Consider the following 20,006-nt stretch of genomic DNA (forward strand, 5'->3'; position numbering starts at 1 on the left):
TTTCAAGAACAATTTATAAATACATTTATCCTGATAAACATTAAAAACAAGGACGACAACAACAACAAAGACCAAAAGATGCATTATTGGAACTATTCTATCCATACAAGTAATGAGTATTGAATGGCAACATGTTTGGACTGGATGCTGCAGTATGTAGATATTAACTATATAGACATCTTCCCATGTACATCCATCGTGTATGTATTTCTTTGCTCTATTTGTATTATTTACAAGTTCCAGAACCATTGACTTGTATATAGGCATTTTATTCCGACTTTTATTACTGTATTCTTATTGTATTGTTGGTCATTGTGGTTCCTATAGCTGTCATTTATATTCTGTGTAAGTACATTGAGAGAGCTGCATGAAACTGGAGTCGAATTGCATGTGTGTGCAAAATAAACCTGATTCTGACATTGAGATGGACAGAGGCTTTTTATTCTGGTGCCATACCACCTTTTATATGTCATATGAAGTTGACAAAAATAGGACTGCCACTAGTAATAACTATGTTCATGATCGATTTGTTTTGTCTGGCTTTCAGTCCAAAACCCAAAGATATTCAATTTACAGTGACATATTTTTTCCTTGAGAAATTACTTAAACAGTTGACCATTAAATTACTGTCGATCGGCTAATCAATAAATCGCTGCAGCCCTAGAAAAGAATATACGAGGGACTGATATGAGGTAAACATTTTTTTTTTCCTGGATTTATCCCAATAATGCCCCTGTAACTCCTGGTTGGATCTGTTTATACTGTATTTGATGACTAGATGGTGTTTCTTACGCTTGGTGTGTTTGTGATGTGTGTATCTGTGACCACATCCACTGGTGGTTTGTGTGGTCGTATCTTCAGTGCAGCTTGGTTACATTTTATTTCTGCATTTTCTGTGCTTTACTGAGTCACAACCAAATCACCCATGTTCTCTCATAATATTGCAGTAATTTGTATCTTTCAGCAAGACCTTTCCATTCCCTCGTATGATCACACCAAAAGATCCATCCATTCACATTATGGATGACATATGGATGCCATAAACAAACTAAATGAAATTGTTTTTTAATTATGCACTTTTCAAGCTCTTATTTTGAAGGCTGAAACATTCAGATTCCGGTATTATCCATCCATGGTTCCTCACCATGGTTCACAGCAGTGAATGAGGCTCTTTTGGAGTAACTGGGACGCTTTTTACTCATGCTTGCCATCATGTGGCAGATGAGGAAACTGCACATAATGAGGGTGTGATTGAGACAATAGAGGTGTTGTGTTGAAATCTGTTCCCCTGTCGAATAGTGTTTCCCTCCTGTTCAAATCATCCGTAGTTAGGGTAAGAGATAAGGGTTGGTTCACAGTCTATGGTTGGTTCAGGTTTAGGTAGGGGGAAACACAGTACTCGACACAACACCGGTGTTAGCCTCATAAAAGACCCACTTGCCTCACAATAAACCAAATTTGGGGATTTATTTAGTTTTTTGGATGGAAGAAATTTCCAAAGCATTTTGGGATGATTTCATTACTACAGAGCCATTAAAATCCACCTGCCTGGCATGATTATTGTTATTATTTTGCAGAGAATGCAAAGGCAGAGACCCTTAAAGGGACTGTTTGTAACTTTTTAAGCGTATAAATGTAACGGGTCGGGACACATGCGTGCTCGCATATGCACGCTCGCGTGTGGCCGCTGCCTCTCCTCCTCTGCCTTCCTGCTTCCCTTCACTCAGACAGCGCACGCGTTCTCGCGTTCTCGCGTACTCGCTCCACCTCTAGACGTTAACGCGCGCTCACCACACACTGCAGAAGAGTTAGTTTATCTCTGAGAATATCTAGTGAATGTTCAGTGGACGTTTGTGCAGAAATAACTGCTGCAGCTCCTCCAGACCAACAGAGGTTTCCCGTGTCTTGTGAAGTGACGGGGCTCTGCAGAGAGAAACGTTATCGTCTCGTTACCGACCGGGTGCCGGTGTCTTCCACCTTATCAGCACCTTATCAAACAGGCTTCAGGAAGTCAACGTAACCACCCTGCCACAGTGGACATGTGATAGGAGATGGAGAACTGTCCCTATCACCAGGCCTATGGTAGATGGGAAATGGATTTGCGTTCATATAGCGCTTTTCTAGTCTTCTGACCACTCAAAGCGCTTGGTTTGAATGAATGAATGACTGAATGAATGAATGAATGAATATAGTGCAGTTGTGTTGGTAGAATTTAGGGGTAGTAATTCACCCCCTTGTGGTCATTTCTTGTAAAAACCTCTGTTTTTGTTGCATCCAGATGAGGGCTATCATGCAGTTAATCATCTTTCTTTCTTTCTATTTGGTTTACACATGCCTATACATGTAAATACTGCAGAGCTATATAATCTGGTTCATGACACAGTTATAAAGATAATTACACTAAATTTGTATTGGTTTTCTCTGTTTTTCGGAGAGCTGAGCTAACGAGGCTATAGACTCAGAAGTCAGCCACAATGTTTTACAAATGTGTTTCAGATTGTAGTTTATTTAGTTGCTATTCATACATTTCGGATGCTCATAGAGATGTAGTTTGGTTTAATGCTATCAAAACACTGGTATGTGAGCTGTATTTAGTTGGACTTTGTAAAACATAGTAGGAATGTGTTAGAGTATATCTTCCACACTGGGTTACTCTGTTTCAGTTGGTTTTATTAATATAATTTCATGAAAACCTACTCTAGCCTCAGGTCTCTATTGGACTATGAAAATGAATTAAAACACTTATAGTTTAATTCATGTCCAGTAAATTCCTAAATTTACTAGATTTAAATTAAAAACACTTAATGACAGATTTGTATATAGGCTATGTTAGCAGTTGCATGGAGTAAATGTCACCATAATCAGAAACATCACACATTTATAATGGGTCTACAGGAACAATTAACACATTTAAAAAGCATTTGCTCTAGGTGCTAATGTTGAAATATAAATCTGTGTTAAAGAGGACCTGTTATGGTTTTGTGCTTTTCCCCTTTCCTTTAGTGTCTTATATAGTTTTTTGTGCACGTAAAAGGTCTGACAAGTTACAAAGGAGTTCCTCTCCCCCACAGAATCACTGTTCCTTAACTGCCTGAAACGCCTTGCTTGAAGTCCCCGCTTTTCTTCCGTAACGTGGTGATGTCACACATTTGTAATTAGCACGACTAATTTGGCCCGCCCTAAAACAAAGCTAGTTAGAGCAGAGCTGTAGCGGAGGCCAAAGAGTTTGGTTCTGTTGACCAGCCGGTATGAGAAAAGTAAAGCTTGTTTGAACATTAAAGGGACTGTTTGTAAGAATCAGAAATGCTTGTTAACAGCTTCACCTGTGGCCGTTAAGTCAACGAAAGTCAGCGTCGGGCTAGCGCTTGCTCGCTCTAAATAGACATGAAAGAGCATCACTCAACACAGTGAGGCGACACACGTCAGCTAAAAGCACAATATTACTCTATATTTCAGCTACTTGGCAGTAATGTTAGCTGACCAGACGAAGGTCTCTCCATGAATCAATGCTGATCCTAGTGTTGGCTTTTCCTGCCTCAGCCTCCCGACCGCGGTCGGAGGGAACAGGGGGGACACCGTCACCCAGTCGGAGACGATAACTTTACTCGTTGCGGAGCCCCGTCACTTCACAAGACACGGGAAACCTCTGTTGGTCTGGAGGAGCTGCAGCAGATATTTCTGCACAAACGTCCACTGAACATTCACTAGATATTCTCAGAGCTACGAAGTCTTCTGCAGTGTGGAGTGTGCGCGCATGCACGTGATGTGGAGCGAGCTGAGTGAAGGCAGGCAGGCATGCAGAGGAGCAGAGGAGCAGAGGAGCAGAGTACAGCAGGGACTCCGGTCCTGGAGACCAAAGCTACGGTCTCCCCCGCGTCCTCCGACCGCGGCCAACACTGTTTAACAGACGGGCTTCACTAGATACAACCAAGAGGTTTTGGTGCTTCACTGTAGTTTGTGTTGGAGTCTGAGTCTGAACAGCGTAGACACACGCGAGCGCGCATGGATGATTTATACGTGTACATTGTTGTGTTGTTGAACATGCTAGATTTAAATAAAATCATGGCTAATCCGATTTTGTCATTTTGTGGATTTTATCTCCATGCTTCCTTTGTGTAAAGTTTGTGAAATTGTCTAAACAATGTTATTTTTACATTTTGCTTAAATAAAAAAAGACATTACATTACAATTGATGCACTCAGTAATACATAATTCGGACTATTTGATATACTAATACTATTAGTGTAGTATTTATTTGACCTGTTTTTCAGGACCTGGTGTGATTACCATTACCACTGGGCCTACTGAGTCTTCTGTTAGCGGCTCTTTGAGGCTGTAATGGAGCTTTTCTACATTTGGAGACTTCTGCAAGAGTTGCATTTTTCGGCGATTGAATGCTCTAGGTCTCTAGTCTGATCCATCCATCCTCTGAATGCTCTAGGTCTCTAGTCTGATCCATCCATCCTCTGAATGCTCTAGGTCTTTAGTCTGATCCATCCATCCTCTGAATGCTCTAGGTCTCTAGTTTGATCCATCCATCCTCTGAATGCTCTAGGTCTCTAGTTTGATCCATCCATCCTCTGAATGCTCTAGGTCTCTAGTCTGATCCGTCCATCCTCTGAATGCTCTAGGTCTCTAGTTTGATCCATCCATCCTCTGAATGCTCTAGGTCTCTAGTTTGATCCATCCATCCTCTGAATGCTCTAGGTCTCTAGGCTTTGTGGCTGTAAAGTTTCATGAGGCTGTGATTATCCTAGAGGTCACCACAGGTCATTTTATACAGTTTCAAAAAATGGTCTCTACAATGAAATATCTCCTATGGGGACTAACATCATCACACACGAATACAGTTGGGCTCATTGGATCCACAAGAGTCTCAGTTTTATGGTGAGACCCAATTTAAGCAATTCCAGGACTGTTTATGGACCCCAGTATGCAGTGTCACGATCAAACCACTTGACAGACGTGGCAGGATCGAGAAAATCTTTTCAGATCCTTCCTTAGGCTAGGCCAATAGAACTGTTTACTAATCCCAATCCTGAACCCCAGGTGGCCACCATAGGATGACTCATATGCTAGGTGTAGCACCTCCTTACGATAACACTGGGGAAGCACAACCTGCTCATAACTAGCCCAATCCTCACTAGCAGGTCGATTAGCCGGTCTCCAACCTGGTGATCCAATGAGGGGGCTCCTCCCCCCATATGTACTACACCAGCCCCTACAACCTCCGGATCCATGACGTGTCCCTGACTAGCCTCAGACCCCAAAGGTCCCTCTACCTCCCCCACTGCACTCAAGGTGGCTGGCTGATTGAGAACAGCTTCACTCGGTGTACTGGTGGGCTCTTTAATTTCCTCAGAGGCCACAGATCTACTAAGCTGAGGGAAAATAATATCAGATAAGTCCATGCTTATTCCTTCACCACTAACTGGAGGGGGAGAGCAACCTCTCTCGTGCCTTTAAGCAGTGTCTCCGCGAGCCTGAGACCTGGTAACCACACACGCAGTAAACACCTCTAGAGACTCAGCTTTCAACTCCTGAACCTCCTCAGTCTCTGTTGGTTCTTCCAACACTACTGACGTAACCCTGGTTCCAGCCACATCGTTACCTAGGAGGAGATCAATACCGATTAATGGGAGACTACTCACTTCTGCAACAGTTGCATACTTGGAAACCAGCTCAGAACGTAAGTATATCCAGTGAAGTGGTGCATTCTCATAACCACCCCCGACACCTCTTACCACTGTGAACTGACCTGTAAAAGTTGAATTAGTGAGTTTGAGTGCTCCCTTCCGTAACAAAGTCTGTTAGCCCAACAATCAACTGCTGCTTCCTGCTTGCGCCACAGATCCAAGTGTGATTCTCCAGGTTGACGCCTCAACTCTCGAAACCTTTTCCTTTAAGCTTCAGGAACACTACAATGAGCCTGCAACACAGCTTTCCTAAGAGCATCATACTCTAAACCCACACGGCAATCCAGGGCAGCCACCGCTCTCTGAGCCTTGCCTCTCAACACACTCTGCACAAGGAGCGGCCATTTCTCCTCCGGCAACCCACTCTCTTTAGCCACCTTTTCAAACATTTAAAAAAAATGTCTAGAGAGTCTTCTTCAAAAGGGGGCATAAAACCACGGGCTTTAGCTATGTCAAAACTCTGCTCTTTCTAGCGTGCTGTCAACTCCTCTAACTCCAACATGGACCCCATAAGTGTGAATGGTTGTCTGTCTCTATGTGTCAGCCCTGCGATGGACTGGCACCTGTCCAGGGTGTCGGCTGGGATCGCCTCCAGCCCCCCTGCAACTCCTAACGGGATAAGCGGTTGCAGATGTATGGATGTATGGATGGATGGATGTCTCTCAATCTCTCTCTCCCTCTCCAACTTTTCACGTTCCCTCTCTAATTTCTCACGTTCCCTGGCCCTTTGTCTCTCTTCCTCTCTTTCCTCTTGCTGTTCCTGCCAAATAGTTTCGAGGTTCAAAGTCTCAATTATGCAGGCTCCCATGGCTGGCTTCTTCATGCCTTCTGCTAGCTCTACATCTTCCTCCTCCGCTAAGGCAATCAACTGCTCTTTGGTCAGCTTCCTAAACTGTTCTTGAGTCAATATAGCTAACCCTGCCGACACATCAACCTGACTAGTTTTTTTAATTGAATTAAAACATTTTAAAAATTTGTTTTTCACGGGCCTGCAAGACACCGGGAAGATCCCTTCCCAAAACGATTTACCCCGCTAACAAACACCGGCTAATTACACAGCGAAAACAATTATCGGTTACCCTATCCACCCTTCCCATAGGAGCGCTCCTCTCTCGCTGCAGACAGTCCACCTGTCACCTACCCAGCTAACACAGCGCTACTTGTCCCACTCTCCCAAAAACCGACTCCAATTAATAAAGCCGACTACTCACTGACATGTGAAATCACACAACACAACCCCGGTGAAGCTCCACCAACTCATTAGGAAACACGCTAACAATAACCCGACTCACTAACCGACCTTTTCCTACCATTCAACTTAAATGGCACGCCTGCTAAACGCCATCTTGCAGTTAAACATTCAAGCGATAACATGCAGATAAGCTTGTTTCACGACACGCACTGCTGTAAATGTTCATTTTTTTTTCTGTCTTTATTGACAATGTAGCGTAACACAGCGCTGTAAATAAAGGAATCTGTCATTTCCCTGGTCCGTTCTGTTGTTGTGATATGTGCAATGCTTTTGAAATGACAGTAAAGTCATTTCAGACTTGCTAATGTACCCTGAAGGTAAATATAAGAGCTAACGCTAGCCTAAACTGACATGGCTTAGCGACACACCATTAGCCACTTTTCGATCTTGGCGTCACTCAAACTGCATGTGATTATCATAAAGTGGGCATGTCTGTAAAGGGGAGGCTCGTTGGTACCCATAGAACCCATTTACATTCACATATCTGGAGGTCAGAGGTCAAGGGGCCATGCCAGTTTTTCCCTCGCCAAAATGTTGCCTAACTTTGGCGCGTTATTTATCCCCCCTCCTGACAGGTTAACCAATAGATTCCTTAAGTCGTCTAGTTTCATATGATACCATTATCTTCACTCTAGCTTCTAAGAGTTCTTTTTTTTTCTGGTGACCAGTTGTCACAGGACGCATGCACGAGTTGTAAACTCAATCAAAGAGGGATTTTCCCTTTTCAGACTTTTCCATTTGAGTTGCAATCTCTAGACGCATTGAGTGGTGAAATCATATACTTATTTAACAAAAAGAAAGTAAAAATTTGACAAATGTTTGAAAAATAGACATTATTGATTATTGATATAGACATGTCACCCCCCCCCCCCCCTCCCTGCCTTTCCTGTCTGTCTCTCTCACACTGAAAAAAAAAATACTAAATGTGTAATCCTCTGCTTATGTATTGTAAATCGTTTTAAAATAATAATGTAAATCCTTTTAATTGAATATTTATATATATCACCAAGTTATCAATAAAATCATTATTCTTGATAATATCTATAATATTCTATCTTTAGTCTATAATAATACATAATTTATTCTTATGCTTATCATTAATAATCTGAATCTGCAAAGTAACTAAAATTAAAATACTCAAGTAAAGTACCTGAGTAAATGTACTTAGTTATATTCCACCACTGTTATATTTGTGCTGGCGATTGTTGTAAACTACTGATATTACACCCAGTTTTCTGTGTAACCATTCAAAGTAATGTCTAAACTAATTCCTAATAAATGACTATGTAGGCAGTTTGTTACAGTTTCCATATTGAAGACTGGACTGTGTAAGCTTGAGCACTTTGTTCTCAAAAACAACCAACAGATACGACAAAGTGATATTTTGTAACTACTGGATAAGAAACAGTGTGTTGTACCTGTCTCATGATGTAATGTGTGTTTGAAATGTGCAATCAGGCATCGTGTATGTGCCACACGGTTTGAACCCTGTTGCTATGGATACCATGGATACAGGTGGTGGTGGTCTACAGCAGAGGGCGCTGCTGAGACTGAGGCTGAGATTACTGCCTCGTTTCCTGTGTTGTTAATAAAGCTTTGGTTGAACGTCGTGTGTGATCATTGTGGAAGAAGCGTGTGAGAGGAACACTAGCCTCTCTAACAGGATCATTTAGAACAGACCGAGTGTCTCTTGTTTTTTCTATCTCTCTTCAGTATTCCGGTACCGAGTGAACCGTGAAGACAGACATCATGCAGAGAGCGACTGGGACACCGTGACAGTGTTGAGGAAGAAGGGCCCGACTGCTGCCATGGCCAAATCCAAGCAGGTTAGCAGCAACACCTCACCTAGTCTGTGTGTCTGACTACTAGACTGTTAAGCATGAGTCCTGTAAACCAGCCACACACGGATCACGCGGTTGAGAGTTAAATGGACTAGCAAACATTGCTACTGCTTCGTGGTTTAGCTAACAACAACAACAACAACAACAACAGTGGACATGTAACGGTAGCTACACAGACACATCTGATTATTATGAACTTCTTATCAACCCAACTTCAGCCAGACATGAATAAAGTTGTTGTTGTTGTAGTGAACGGTCTAGTTCCAGTTAATATGGGACGGGATCCTCTTCAGGTTAGCTGCTCAGGTTAGCTGGCTAGCTAACTCTCAGGACAGGCCTACTGGGCTACCTGGCTAGCTGAGAGCTAGCTCAGATCCTCCTCAATAACACCATAAACCGGTTTATGCTTCTATGGAAGCAGTTACAAGAGTTACAACAGTTGGAACAGTTACAACAGTTGGAACAGTTACAACAGTTAGAACAGTTGGAACAGTTACAACAGTTAGAACAGTTGGAACAGTTACAAGAGTTAGAACAGTTGGAACAGTTACAAGAGTTACAACAGTTGGAACAGTTACAACAGTTGGAACAGTTACAACAGTTAGAACAGTTGGAACAGTTACAACAGTTACAACAGTTGGAACAGTTACAAGAGTTAGAACAGTTACAAGAGTTAGAACAGTTACAAGAGTTACAACAGTTGGAACAGTTACAACAGTTACAACAGTTGGAACAGTTACAACAGTTACAAACAGTTGGAACAGTTACAAGAGTTACAACAGTTGGAACAGTTACAAGAGTTACAACAGTTGGAACAGTTACAACAGTTACAACAGTTGGAACAGTTACAAGAGTTACAACAGTTAGAACAGTTGGAACAGTTACAAGAGTTACAACAGTTGGAACAGTTACAACAGTTACAACAGTTGGAACAGTTAGAACAGTTGGAACAGTTACAACAGTTAGAACAGTTGGAACAGTTACAACAGTTAGAACAGTTAGAATCTGCTTTTCACGGTTCGTCTGGGGAAAGAAATGTTAGCCTAAAGATGAACTCTAGCCTAAAGAGTAGCTCTAGCCTAAAGATGAGCTCTAGCCTAAAGAGTAGCTCTAGCCTAAAGAGTAGCTCTAGCCTAAAGAGTAGCTCTAGCCTAAAGATGAGCTCTAGCCTAAAGATGAGCTCTAGCCTAAAGATGAGCTCTAGCCTAAAGAGTAGCTCTAGCCTAAATAGTAGCTCTAGCCTAAAGATGAGCTCTAGCCTAAAGTGTGCGTGGTTGAGCTCAGGCAGGACTGATCATGTTGTCTTCTGTTTAATGTCTGCGTCCCTACTCAGATGAGCTGATTGGTTACTTATTACCGACCTGATTTGAGCCCAAAGCTGAATAGAGTCTGGTCATAATGCAGTCTACACACAATTATCCAAATCGGTTTTAAATGTAAGATTGTCCGTGTTTTCTCCTCTAGGCAATCACTGCTGCTCAGAGACGTGGGGAGGACGTTGAGACATCCAAGAAATGTAAATTTATACTTTCTGTACACATTTCTGATTTCCAAGTTGTAATTCTGTAGGCAAAACATCCCAAGCACTGCATGAAGTTCACCGGCCTGTGCTGTGATTATGCCTTTTATTGCATGTCTACCACTCAACATTACTTTGAACCACTGCTTGTCACACAGGGTCTGCAGGACAGAACAAACAGCATCTCGTGACAAAGAACACATCCAAGCTGGACCGGGAGACAGAGGAGCTTCACCATGACAGGGTCCCCCTGGAGGTGGGCAAGTACATTCAGCAAGGCAGGCAGGACAAAGGTCTGACCCAGAAAGACCTGGCCACTGTGAGTATACAGACTTTATTGACATGCATTGATGCGTTTCCTGGCCAAAGATCTGAGACTCTGGCTCAATCCCAATGCCCCCCCCCCCCCCCCAAAAAAAACTGTGGTCAAGCCAGCCCCCATGTTGTTTTGAGGTACGTGTATATCCTAGGCATTACGGTAAGAGCTGTAGGAATTGACTTCAAAATAAAAGTACCGTTCTGATGAACATGATAGGCCTTCAAAATAAAAGCTTCATTCTCATGAACATGAAAAGCCATTTCACATTTATTCAGTAGGTCAATCAGTCTGTCAATAATGAATATGTTAATTAATGATCAAACAAATAAATACATAAAAAATAAATATATGAAACAAAATGAATACATATGAAATGCTAAATTAAATTAATCATAATTTAAAAGAAAAACAACCACCTCCAAAAAGTATTTACACAATTGGAATAACATAACAAACTTAGTCAAACTTAATATTAAAGAATACATTTCCAAAAACTAATCTGAAATCAAAATTACAGTATACCACCTCACACTCAGCACCTTCATGTTTCTACTAAGAGCCTAATTTCACTTGAGATAGATAGAATTGATAAAAGGAAACTGTCAATTATCACAAGCTACTTTCACTTCAGACCACCTTAGAGTATCACTCAGACAATATCAGGACATTCTGATGTAAAATTTCAATTTAAAGCCCTTTGAAATCTCATATACACCGATCAGCCATAACATTAGGTCAGCACAGGCACCCTGACCGGTCCCCATACGCAACAAACTTCTGCACTGTGTGTTCTGACACCTTTCTCTCAGAACCAACATTTACTTTTCAGCAGTTTGAGCTCCAGTAGCTCTTCTATTGGATCAGACAACACCAGCAGCCTTCGCTCCCCACGTGCACCAATGAGCCTCGGGTCTGACCCTGTCGCCGGTTCACCGGTTCTCCTTCCTTGGACCACTTTTGGTAGATCCTGACCACTGCAGACCGGTAACATCCCACAAGAGCTGCGGTTCTGGAGATGCTCTGACCTTGTCAAAGTTGCTCACATCTTTATGCTTTTCTGCTTCCAACACAAAGTTCAAAATGTTCACTTGCTGTCTAATAAATGTTGTAACGAGATAATCAATGTTATTCACTTCACCTCTGTGTATGAGTCCCTCTAAATTTAGATTGGAATTAAAGGGCAACTGTCCACTATTACAGACTAATTTCACTTCAGAATAATAGTAGACCACTTCAGGGTGTCACTCAGATAATATCAGGACATTCTGATGTAGAATTTCAAAATCAAAGCCCTTCAAAATCTCATATAATCTCATATAATGGCTATCTTCCGTCTAGATTCAGAATTAGAATTAAAGGAAACTGTCCACTATCACAAACTAGTTGTGCCTTTTGGAGTTAGCAGTCCAGGATGCCCAAATTTTGACATTTTTCCCAAAAAGCTGTGATTTCTTTCAACTTCAAATTTGTTTCCGGAGTTGAACTCAAAAACTATTTCACTTAGGAACCAACATACCAAATTTGGTATGATGGTTGACAGTGTGATCTAGTTGTGCCTTTTGGGGGTTAGAAGTCCCGGGTGCTCATTAATTAATTATTTAATGACCATTAATTCCATCAGTTCCAAAACTGCAAATGAGCCATGCTCACTTTTGCCTTGTTTCATTAGTATTTCATATGTATTAATTTTGTTTCATTTATTTATTTTTCATTTATTTGTTTAATTATTTATTAACTAATTCATTATTGACAGACTGATTGACCTATTGAATAAGTTTTTGAAATGGCTTTTCACCTTCATGAGAACGGTGCTTTTATTTTTAAGTCATTTCCTAAATGCTCCTACCGTAATGCAGATGATACACGTACTGCAAAACAACGTCGGGGCTGGCTTGACTGTGTTTTTGGAAGTGGAGGCTGGCTTGACCGCTGTCCCCAAAGCCCAGGACAGACCAGCCGCGCGAACAGCGCGTGGCGGCTGCGTTACTTGTTGTTTTTTTATTTCGGTGTCAATGTTTATAGGTTTGAGCAGCCACACAGCCCGCGTCTCGCATGGCTCGGCTGCATGTGAGCTGCGTCTCTTCCGCCCCGGACAAACCGCCCGCCTCAACAGCGCGTGGCGGCTGCGTGATTCATGTGTCAGTTGTTCAGACCAGCTTGCGTTTCTGCTGCTGCCAGCCCTTTCTTTCTTCACAGAGTTTGCCTTTCATAATGGCCATTTCATTTCATTATAAATGTCATTTATACTTATTATATAAATAATAGTAATAATCCACAACTAAAACCCCGTACTATATTCATTCAGGGAGCCCTGCAAGTCACTGCATGTTCTACAACACTGTCCTGCAAATTTTTCAGAATAAAAGCCTTGTGTTAACAAATGAAGGAATTCTGTCCACAGAAAAAAATGCTTGATGGCTTTTATTTTTAAATGAAAGCAGGAATTGTTGATTTGAAACCCGTACTATATTCATTCATGGAGCCATGCAAGTCACTGCATGTTCCACAGTACTGTCCTGCACATATTCAGAATAAAAGCCTCGTGTTAACAAACGGACCATGTTGATGGTAAAGTGTTCCAGCAGCAGAAGGATCTGCAGTATCTCTGCTTCACACACCGCGGCTGAAGGAGCCTATCACTGAAAGAGCTTTATAACAGCTGACAATGAACGGACCTCAAACAACTTTCTTCAATTATTAGAAAGATTTTTCTTTTCATGATCTGTTATTTCCCCCATAACTTTTATTAAGGATACTATTAAAGCCATAGAGAGAAGCAGGGTCTGTCTTTTACAACTTTTACACCATTTATCCTCATTTCCATTCAGTCACATGTGAGGCTGATTATTCCTGAGCATCGGGTTTGATATGAGTTACATCATATCAATCTTCCCTGAAACATTCAGCCTAATAAATCATTTCTAGTGTCAGAATATCAATAAATACAGACGCTAATAATGAATAAATAATATAAAGCAGGGGTCTCCAACCTTTTTTCCTCTGAGAGCTACTTTATATTATTACCTCCGCCGAGGCCGAAGTCCTAGGAAGGAGGTTATGTTTTCACACCGGCGTTGGTTTGTTTGTCCGTTAGCAGGATTACTCCAAAAGTCAGCGATTGATTTGACTGGTATCGGATTGATCCGGATTCAGGAATATTTTTAAGGATTCCAATCAGCCTGAGCATTAAAACCACAGGGTATAACACAATGCGCAGTGTAATTGATGACGCGTGACCCCACCCCCTTCCTGTTGAGAGCAGAGCGATACGTGTGTGGATGTGTGTGCGGGAGCTGCTGTCCGTCCGCGGTGAGAAAGAACATAGCGGTAGCTGACGAGATGAGAGACAATGTAGTGTAACGTTATACAGGCATAACAAGGCTGCTGAATGAGAGAGGCATCCGCCGATACGTTACACGGAATCACACCGTGTTAATAATAAGCCAACCACCTCACGATACCGCCAGCTGGGAGCTGGATCTGTTTTTAAAGTCACGTACCTTGGTGGAGGTCTGCGCTCTCCGAGTGCCATTCTAGTTAGTAACATTAATTCACATTGCTCAGCTCCACCCAAACCAGCTGAATAAGCTTCTTATGTGTAAACATTTAGAAAGTGTTGATATCCGACACTCACATTTTGACATCATCAACATCTTAAATTCATCATCATGTGCATGTTTTCACTGTATCACATCACTTCCCTTCACAATCTGTAGTTCACATGCATGTATTACATGCATTCAGTCTTTAACAGTTAGTGAGATGACTGGTGCTGCATGGAGTCAACAAGAGAGGTGTATGCTGGAGTGGATCCACTTAGGTTCACTCTTATGGACTTTAAATGTTCATCTGTCAGTCTTGTTCTGAACTTGGATTTCATGACACTCATGTCTAGGGGTGGGACGAAATATCGTGCCTCCAAATATCCCGGTATAAAAACGTGACGATATGCATCGTCAAGACAAAAAACTGAATCGCGATATCAGAGCATAATAGGTACTACATACATACGGGCTCCGGGCATCTGCAGCCTCTTCCTGCTGCTTTTCAAGGCCTATGGAAGAAGGCTGAGTATAAGTCATATCTTCAGTTACACTGCGAATTTGTCATACCCCGTGAGCCATGTCCGCCCGTGACCCAGCCTTCTTTAATAGGCCTTGTTGGAGCTCCACACACATCAACACACACAGCCCAGCCAGTGAACAGCTGATCAGAGAGGCTGCGGTGGAGAGACGAGTTGACGCTACGCTCGTTGCTGTTAGTAAGTGCAATAAAACTTTGCAACTGTCAAGCCAAGATATGTAATTACACCTGCTCAACAAGCATAAACACGATGAAACGGTTAAACATGGAGGAAAGCTACTTTTCAATCTGCTCTGTCCGCTGTCTCTCATCCTCCGCTGCAGAGCGCGTTAGCTCGGCGGCTAACAGCTAACTGTTAACACGTGTAAGTTATTTAGTTGAGTTGTGAATGACTTTAAATGACTAAAGCTGGCAGTAGGCTGTGTAGTCCAACTGTTTAGGTTAGTTTGTCATGTATCCTACTGGTAAACTGATCAGCTGGCTGAGACAAAGCAGCCCCTCCCCCCAACCAGCCCTAACGTTACCTGATGAGTGACATCAGCAGAGGACAGGAGGAAGGACTGATACTGACTGATGGAGGACAGGAGGACAGAGGACAGAAGGAAGGACTGATACCATAAAAATGGATTTATAGGGCAAACAACAGCATTGTTTTGCATTTTGTGTCTTTTGAATAAAAGGCTACTTTTTCAGTCATATATTTCATCATTTTAGTTTTGTCAAAATTATTGTTATAATATAGTATCGAGATCGTGAACCCAATATCGTGTATTGTGAGCTGAGTGAATCGTCACATCCCTACTCATGTCAGAAAAAGCTGCTTCACAACGGTATGTAGACCCAAACAGAGCAGACATTTTCAGAGCTGCTTGGTGAAGGTTTTTATAGTTTTGTCTCTACTAGGTTCCAGAAATGCTGTGAAAGCTGTTGAGATTTTATCACAGCATACGCAGACAACGCAGACGCTCTCCTTGGCACAGTATTAGCACCAAGTTGTACATCGGCGATAGCAGACATAATTTCTGTCTTATTTTTATGGTTCTTGAATAGCGTTTCAGCCACCGCAGTCACTGCCTCTTTTACAACACCGCCATCGGTGAAGGTTTTTTTGTGATTCGGTAGGATGTTCGCCACTTTAAATGAAGCCTCTGCTGCAGCGTTGGTCTTCTTCGTTGGTTTGGTAACAGAGACTGTTGTCTTTTAAGCCTTGTTTTTCAGCTCCTTTACCTCTCTGGTCGTAAACCGCTACCAGCCGGAAAGTCCCGTGAAAAGTTGCCGTGGACTTTGGTGAAGTGGCGCTCGACGTTACATCTTCTGTCAACTGACACACTGACATCGCAAATGAGACACACACACCTGTCATTCACATTCGTGAAAAAAACTCTGTTTCCCATTCTTGATGAAAATAGTATGTTTTGTGCCTTTTCTTTGCCTGGCTATTTTCCGCGGTCATTGTCAAATCTGGTGTGTGCTCGCTAGCCTGCTAACATCTTCTAACGTTACGGCGTCACTGATGTAACCGAACTTGGCAGCAGCGTAACTCGTTTAATTGACAGCTGATTGGCACATAATCAGTTTGTGTCAGAAAGAGGCGGGATGTCTGTGAGTTGGATTGGATAGAAATTTAGGTCTACTTAGTGACTTTTGTCTTATCAAATTTGTTTACATATTCTTTGAACCTTTAGCGAGTGATTCAGAAACGGGTCGTGAGCGACGTGTTGGAGGACCCCCGATATAAAGGCATTGTGCCCCATTGTGCATTATGCCTGAAATGGTTCCTGGTCCTCGAAGCAGGACTCAGTCCACAGTAGAAATACAGACTGCAGCTGTTATTCATGTACAGGTGTTTGTTAAACAGGTAACTGGCTACAAAGAGAAAACACTGCTGCTCTGCCACTGATAATAACTGTGTCTTTATTAGTATTAGATCAGTTCAGACATAAACAGCTGTTAAAGCCGACTGACAGCTGATCCAGCTGTGATCAGCTGCTGCTGTCATCAGAAACGGACGTCACTTCACGTGACGCTTCAGGGGAAAGGACGCCTCATGTCTCTAAAAACATATTTCCTCTCTTCCTCTCTCCTTGTCTCTTCCCTCGCCTCCTCCGCTCGCATCTGACCTGGGCGAGATTCAGACTCGAGGAGAGGTATCGAGCCGTTTAAATTCAGAAATGGGAAAAGCCTCATGAATGAATAAAGTATGGGGTTTAAATCAACAATCCTGCTTTCATTTCAAAATAAAAGCCATCAAGCATTTTTTCTGTGGACAGAATTCCTTTCATTTGTTAATACGAGGCTTTTATTCTGAAATATTTGCAGGACAGTGTTGTAGAACATGCAGTGACTTACAGAGCTCCATGAATTAATCTAGTACGGGGTTTTAATTGTGGATTATTACTATTATTTACAAATTACCACACGCTTTTGACCTTTCTCTGTCTAAAATAAATATGAATTACATTTATAATGAAATTAAATGGCCATTATGAAAGGCAAACTTTATGTAGAAAGAAAGGGCTGACAGCAGCTGCAGCAGAAACGCAGCTGGTCTGAACACCATACGCGTGCATCATGCAGCCGCCACGCGCTCCTGACGTGCCCAGTCTGTTCCGGGCTTAAGGCCTACAGACCTGAACCCTCAGGGACTTAACTGACGTCACCTCGAGACTAGAGGGGACAGTCAGAAATGTACTTGTTTTTGTCAAACTTTATTAAGCAAAATTAAAGAAATGGTTGATGAATAAACCAGGTGTGTAATATAGTCTAATGCAGTGGTTCTCAATGTGGTACGCGAGCTCTCTCTAGTGGTACGTGGAGGAATCTTTGAAATATTTAAAAAAACTTGGTGTAAAATGTTTGAGAACCACTGGTTTATAGTATAATCTTCACAAATATTCTGGTCCTCTCATTCACAATTCAGTATTGTTTGTGTACAATAACTATCTTTATACAGGACTGTGCATAGCAATTGATTGATACTTTCAAAGTCTAAATCCTAGCTCAGGTGATGTATTCAATAAGAGGCCCAATCCCAATGTCCACGCTCACAGACTAACAGACCAAAGTCTGTCAGTCACCTCAAAAGGTGTCTTCCTGCGAAGTCTGTAAAGGGTATAGGGTTGTCCCACTGTCAAATCGTCAAGTGTTTGAGGGCTCTCTCGCAGACAATTTGAGACCTTTATGAACACTTTCCGAAAGTCCGCATTTCTGCAGACTTTGCCTGAGAGAATTACCCACAATTCATAGCTTTGTGACGTTAAACACAGGGTTACCAGGGGAAGCTCGGAGGCTACAAAAAACAGGTGAACAAAGGACAGCACATGGGGTGTTTAAATGAACACAGAAACATTAGAATGATCCTTAACATTGAAATCCTTTTAAGATGGTACATACAAAAACACATGAAATCAGAGGAATGCAAGCGTTAGACCAGTGGTCTAGGTGGTCTTATAGGCCTTGATTTCTAGTGTGACAATAAACCGGAGCCAAATTCTACATGAAAAAAATACACAATCGGCCTCATAACTTATTTCAAATGAACGGAACAATTCATACACGACCCGAACCGTGACTAGCGAACCGAACAGTTTGGATTTTTTACCTAAAGCGTTCCATCCCTATTCATCTCGTTCCAGACAGCCTTTTGCGATGTATTCATCTCGCATGTTCTTATGATGACGATGAAAATACGATTTATGGGTCAGCCCTATTTCTTATTAATTTTTGAAAATAGTTCAGAGATTCCTCCGCGTACCACTACAGAGAGCTTGCGTACCACGCAAGCTCTCTGTAGTGGTACGCGGTTTGAGAACCACTGCTATAAACAATGTACTTTATTGTTATTGCTAGCATTGCCATTACCTGTGCAAACCTAACAATCAATTATTTTTATCACGTAGTAAAAATGTTTACATGTCTACCATCCTCTTAATAATTATTTGAAGAAGTTCAGGTCCAGAAATCGCAGTCATTCAAAACATGTTGGTGACAGTTTTCTACAATAATGTGAAAGATGCAGCCCTGAGATAAATGGATTCCCAGCTACAGGAAGTGTTTTTGCATGCCTGTGTTGCTGGATTGTGGTAAAATACAAAAACATAAATAATTTATGGCAAATCTTTTCCTCAGAAAATTAATGAGAAGCCTCAAGTCATTGCGGACTATGAGTGTGGGAGAGCAATTCCCAACAACCAGGTGTTGGGCAAGGTAGAGAGAGCAATTGGTAAGAATACTCTTTACTAAAATGTAATTATGATTATTATGGTTATTCCGTTGCCAGTTATATAACACACATGTTAATTTTCTGCCATGAACAGGGCTGAAACTGCGTGGGAGGGATATTGGCCTACCCCTGGAGGCAAAACCCAAGAAGAAATGAACACAAAGCCTCGAAATCAGCCTTCCCTTGTCCCATCTTTCCTTGTTTCCCCACCGTCAAAATCTCTCCTCCTCTCTCCCCCATCCCTCCCTCCCGTTACCTGGGCTGATCTCACCTGTGTCCTGCCTGAGGACCTGGTGCTCCATTGCATTACAGGCTGCATACTCAAACAATTTCTTGATCACATAATCAAATGAATGATTGTACGAACGAACGATCGAAATCATTTTTCAACGTCACACACTCAAAGTTCTCTGACTCTTCTTTTCACCTCTTTCTGCTTAGGCTTTGGCATGATAAATTCAACTTTTTGATATTAATGTAAAACTCATTTAAAAAGTGGAATTATTTTTCATGACCAAACAAAGTAGTTTGACTCACGTAAACTCTGAGCATGATATTAAGCCCAAAGTGCTTGATTGCATCTTTTTTCACACACTTGAGACAGTGGGTGGATGTCATAGCAGTGTTGAAATGTTTTAATACTGTGCTTTGTTTTGATCTCAAAAATAAAGTTTGGCAGTTCGTGACAGTTCTGGGTGTGCGTTTGTAGCCACTGTAGCACAAGATTTCCTAACAAATTGTGTTCTTAAACGTTCCTAAAAATGAATGGAGGCAGTTTGATTAAACTTGGATATTTTTTGTGAACGCTGACAAAGAACTCAGTGTTCAAGGAGTTAATGCTTCATAGTGACGGGCACTACAAAACTTAGGAGAAATGCTAGTTTTCATGACTTATAATAGAGCAAGAATTTTGGAAACCTACATTTTTGGCTGTACTCTAAGGAGTTGCAACAACCTGAAATGTGAATGGAGCAGTAATATGTGTCCACTAGATGGCAGAATATTACCAGAAATGTTTTGGGACTGCACTGTCCCAATATACTGCATAAAACCTTTGTTTTACAGTTGACTTTT

At 41.8% G+C, this 20,006-nt stretch overlaps 1 protein-coding gene across 1 annotated transcript; it reads left to right on the forward strand.

Moving 5' to 3' along the window:
- Positions 1-8,524: 8,524 nt before the first annotated feature.
- On the forward strand, positions 8,525-19,620 carry edf1 (endothelial differentiation-related factor 1). Its single transcript, XM_037753126.1, has 5 exons — positions 8,525-8,774; positions 10,254-10,305; positions 10,467-10,627; positions 18,839-18,932; positions 19,027-19,620. The coding sequence occupies exons 1-5, from the start codon at positions 8,757-8,759 to the stop codon at positions 19,086-19,088; spliced, it is 387 nt and encodes a 128-aa protein (XP_037609054.1). The 5' UTR covers positions 8,525-8,756; the 3' UTR covers positions 19,089-19,620.
- The last annotated feature ends 386 nt before the right edge of the window (positions 19,621-20,006 follow it).

This window comes from Sebastes umbrosus, chromosome 19 (assembly GCF_015220745.1).
Source record: "Sebastes umbrosus isolate fSebUmb1 chromosome 19, fSebUmb1.pri, whole genome shotgun sequence".
Taxonomy (NCBI): domain Eukaryota; kingdom Metazoa; phylum Chordata; class Actinopteri; order Perciformes; family Sebastidae; genus Sebastes; species Sebastes umbrosus.

What these genes read in the sequence shown, in the direction of transcription:
- edf1 (XM_037753126.1), top strand. An exon ending in CGTTGAGACATCCAAGAAAT is followed by an intron (nt 10,306 to 10,466) that starts GTAAATTTATAC and finishes CTTGTCACACAG; the next exon opens with GGTCTGCAGGACAGAACAAA. An exon ending in CAAGGTAGAGAGAGCAATTG is followed by an intron (nt 18,933 to 19,026) that starts GTAAGAATACTC and finishes TGCCATGAACAG; the next exon opens with GGCTGAAACTGCGTGGGAGG.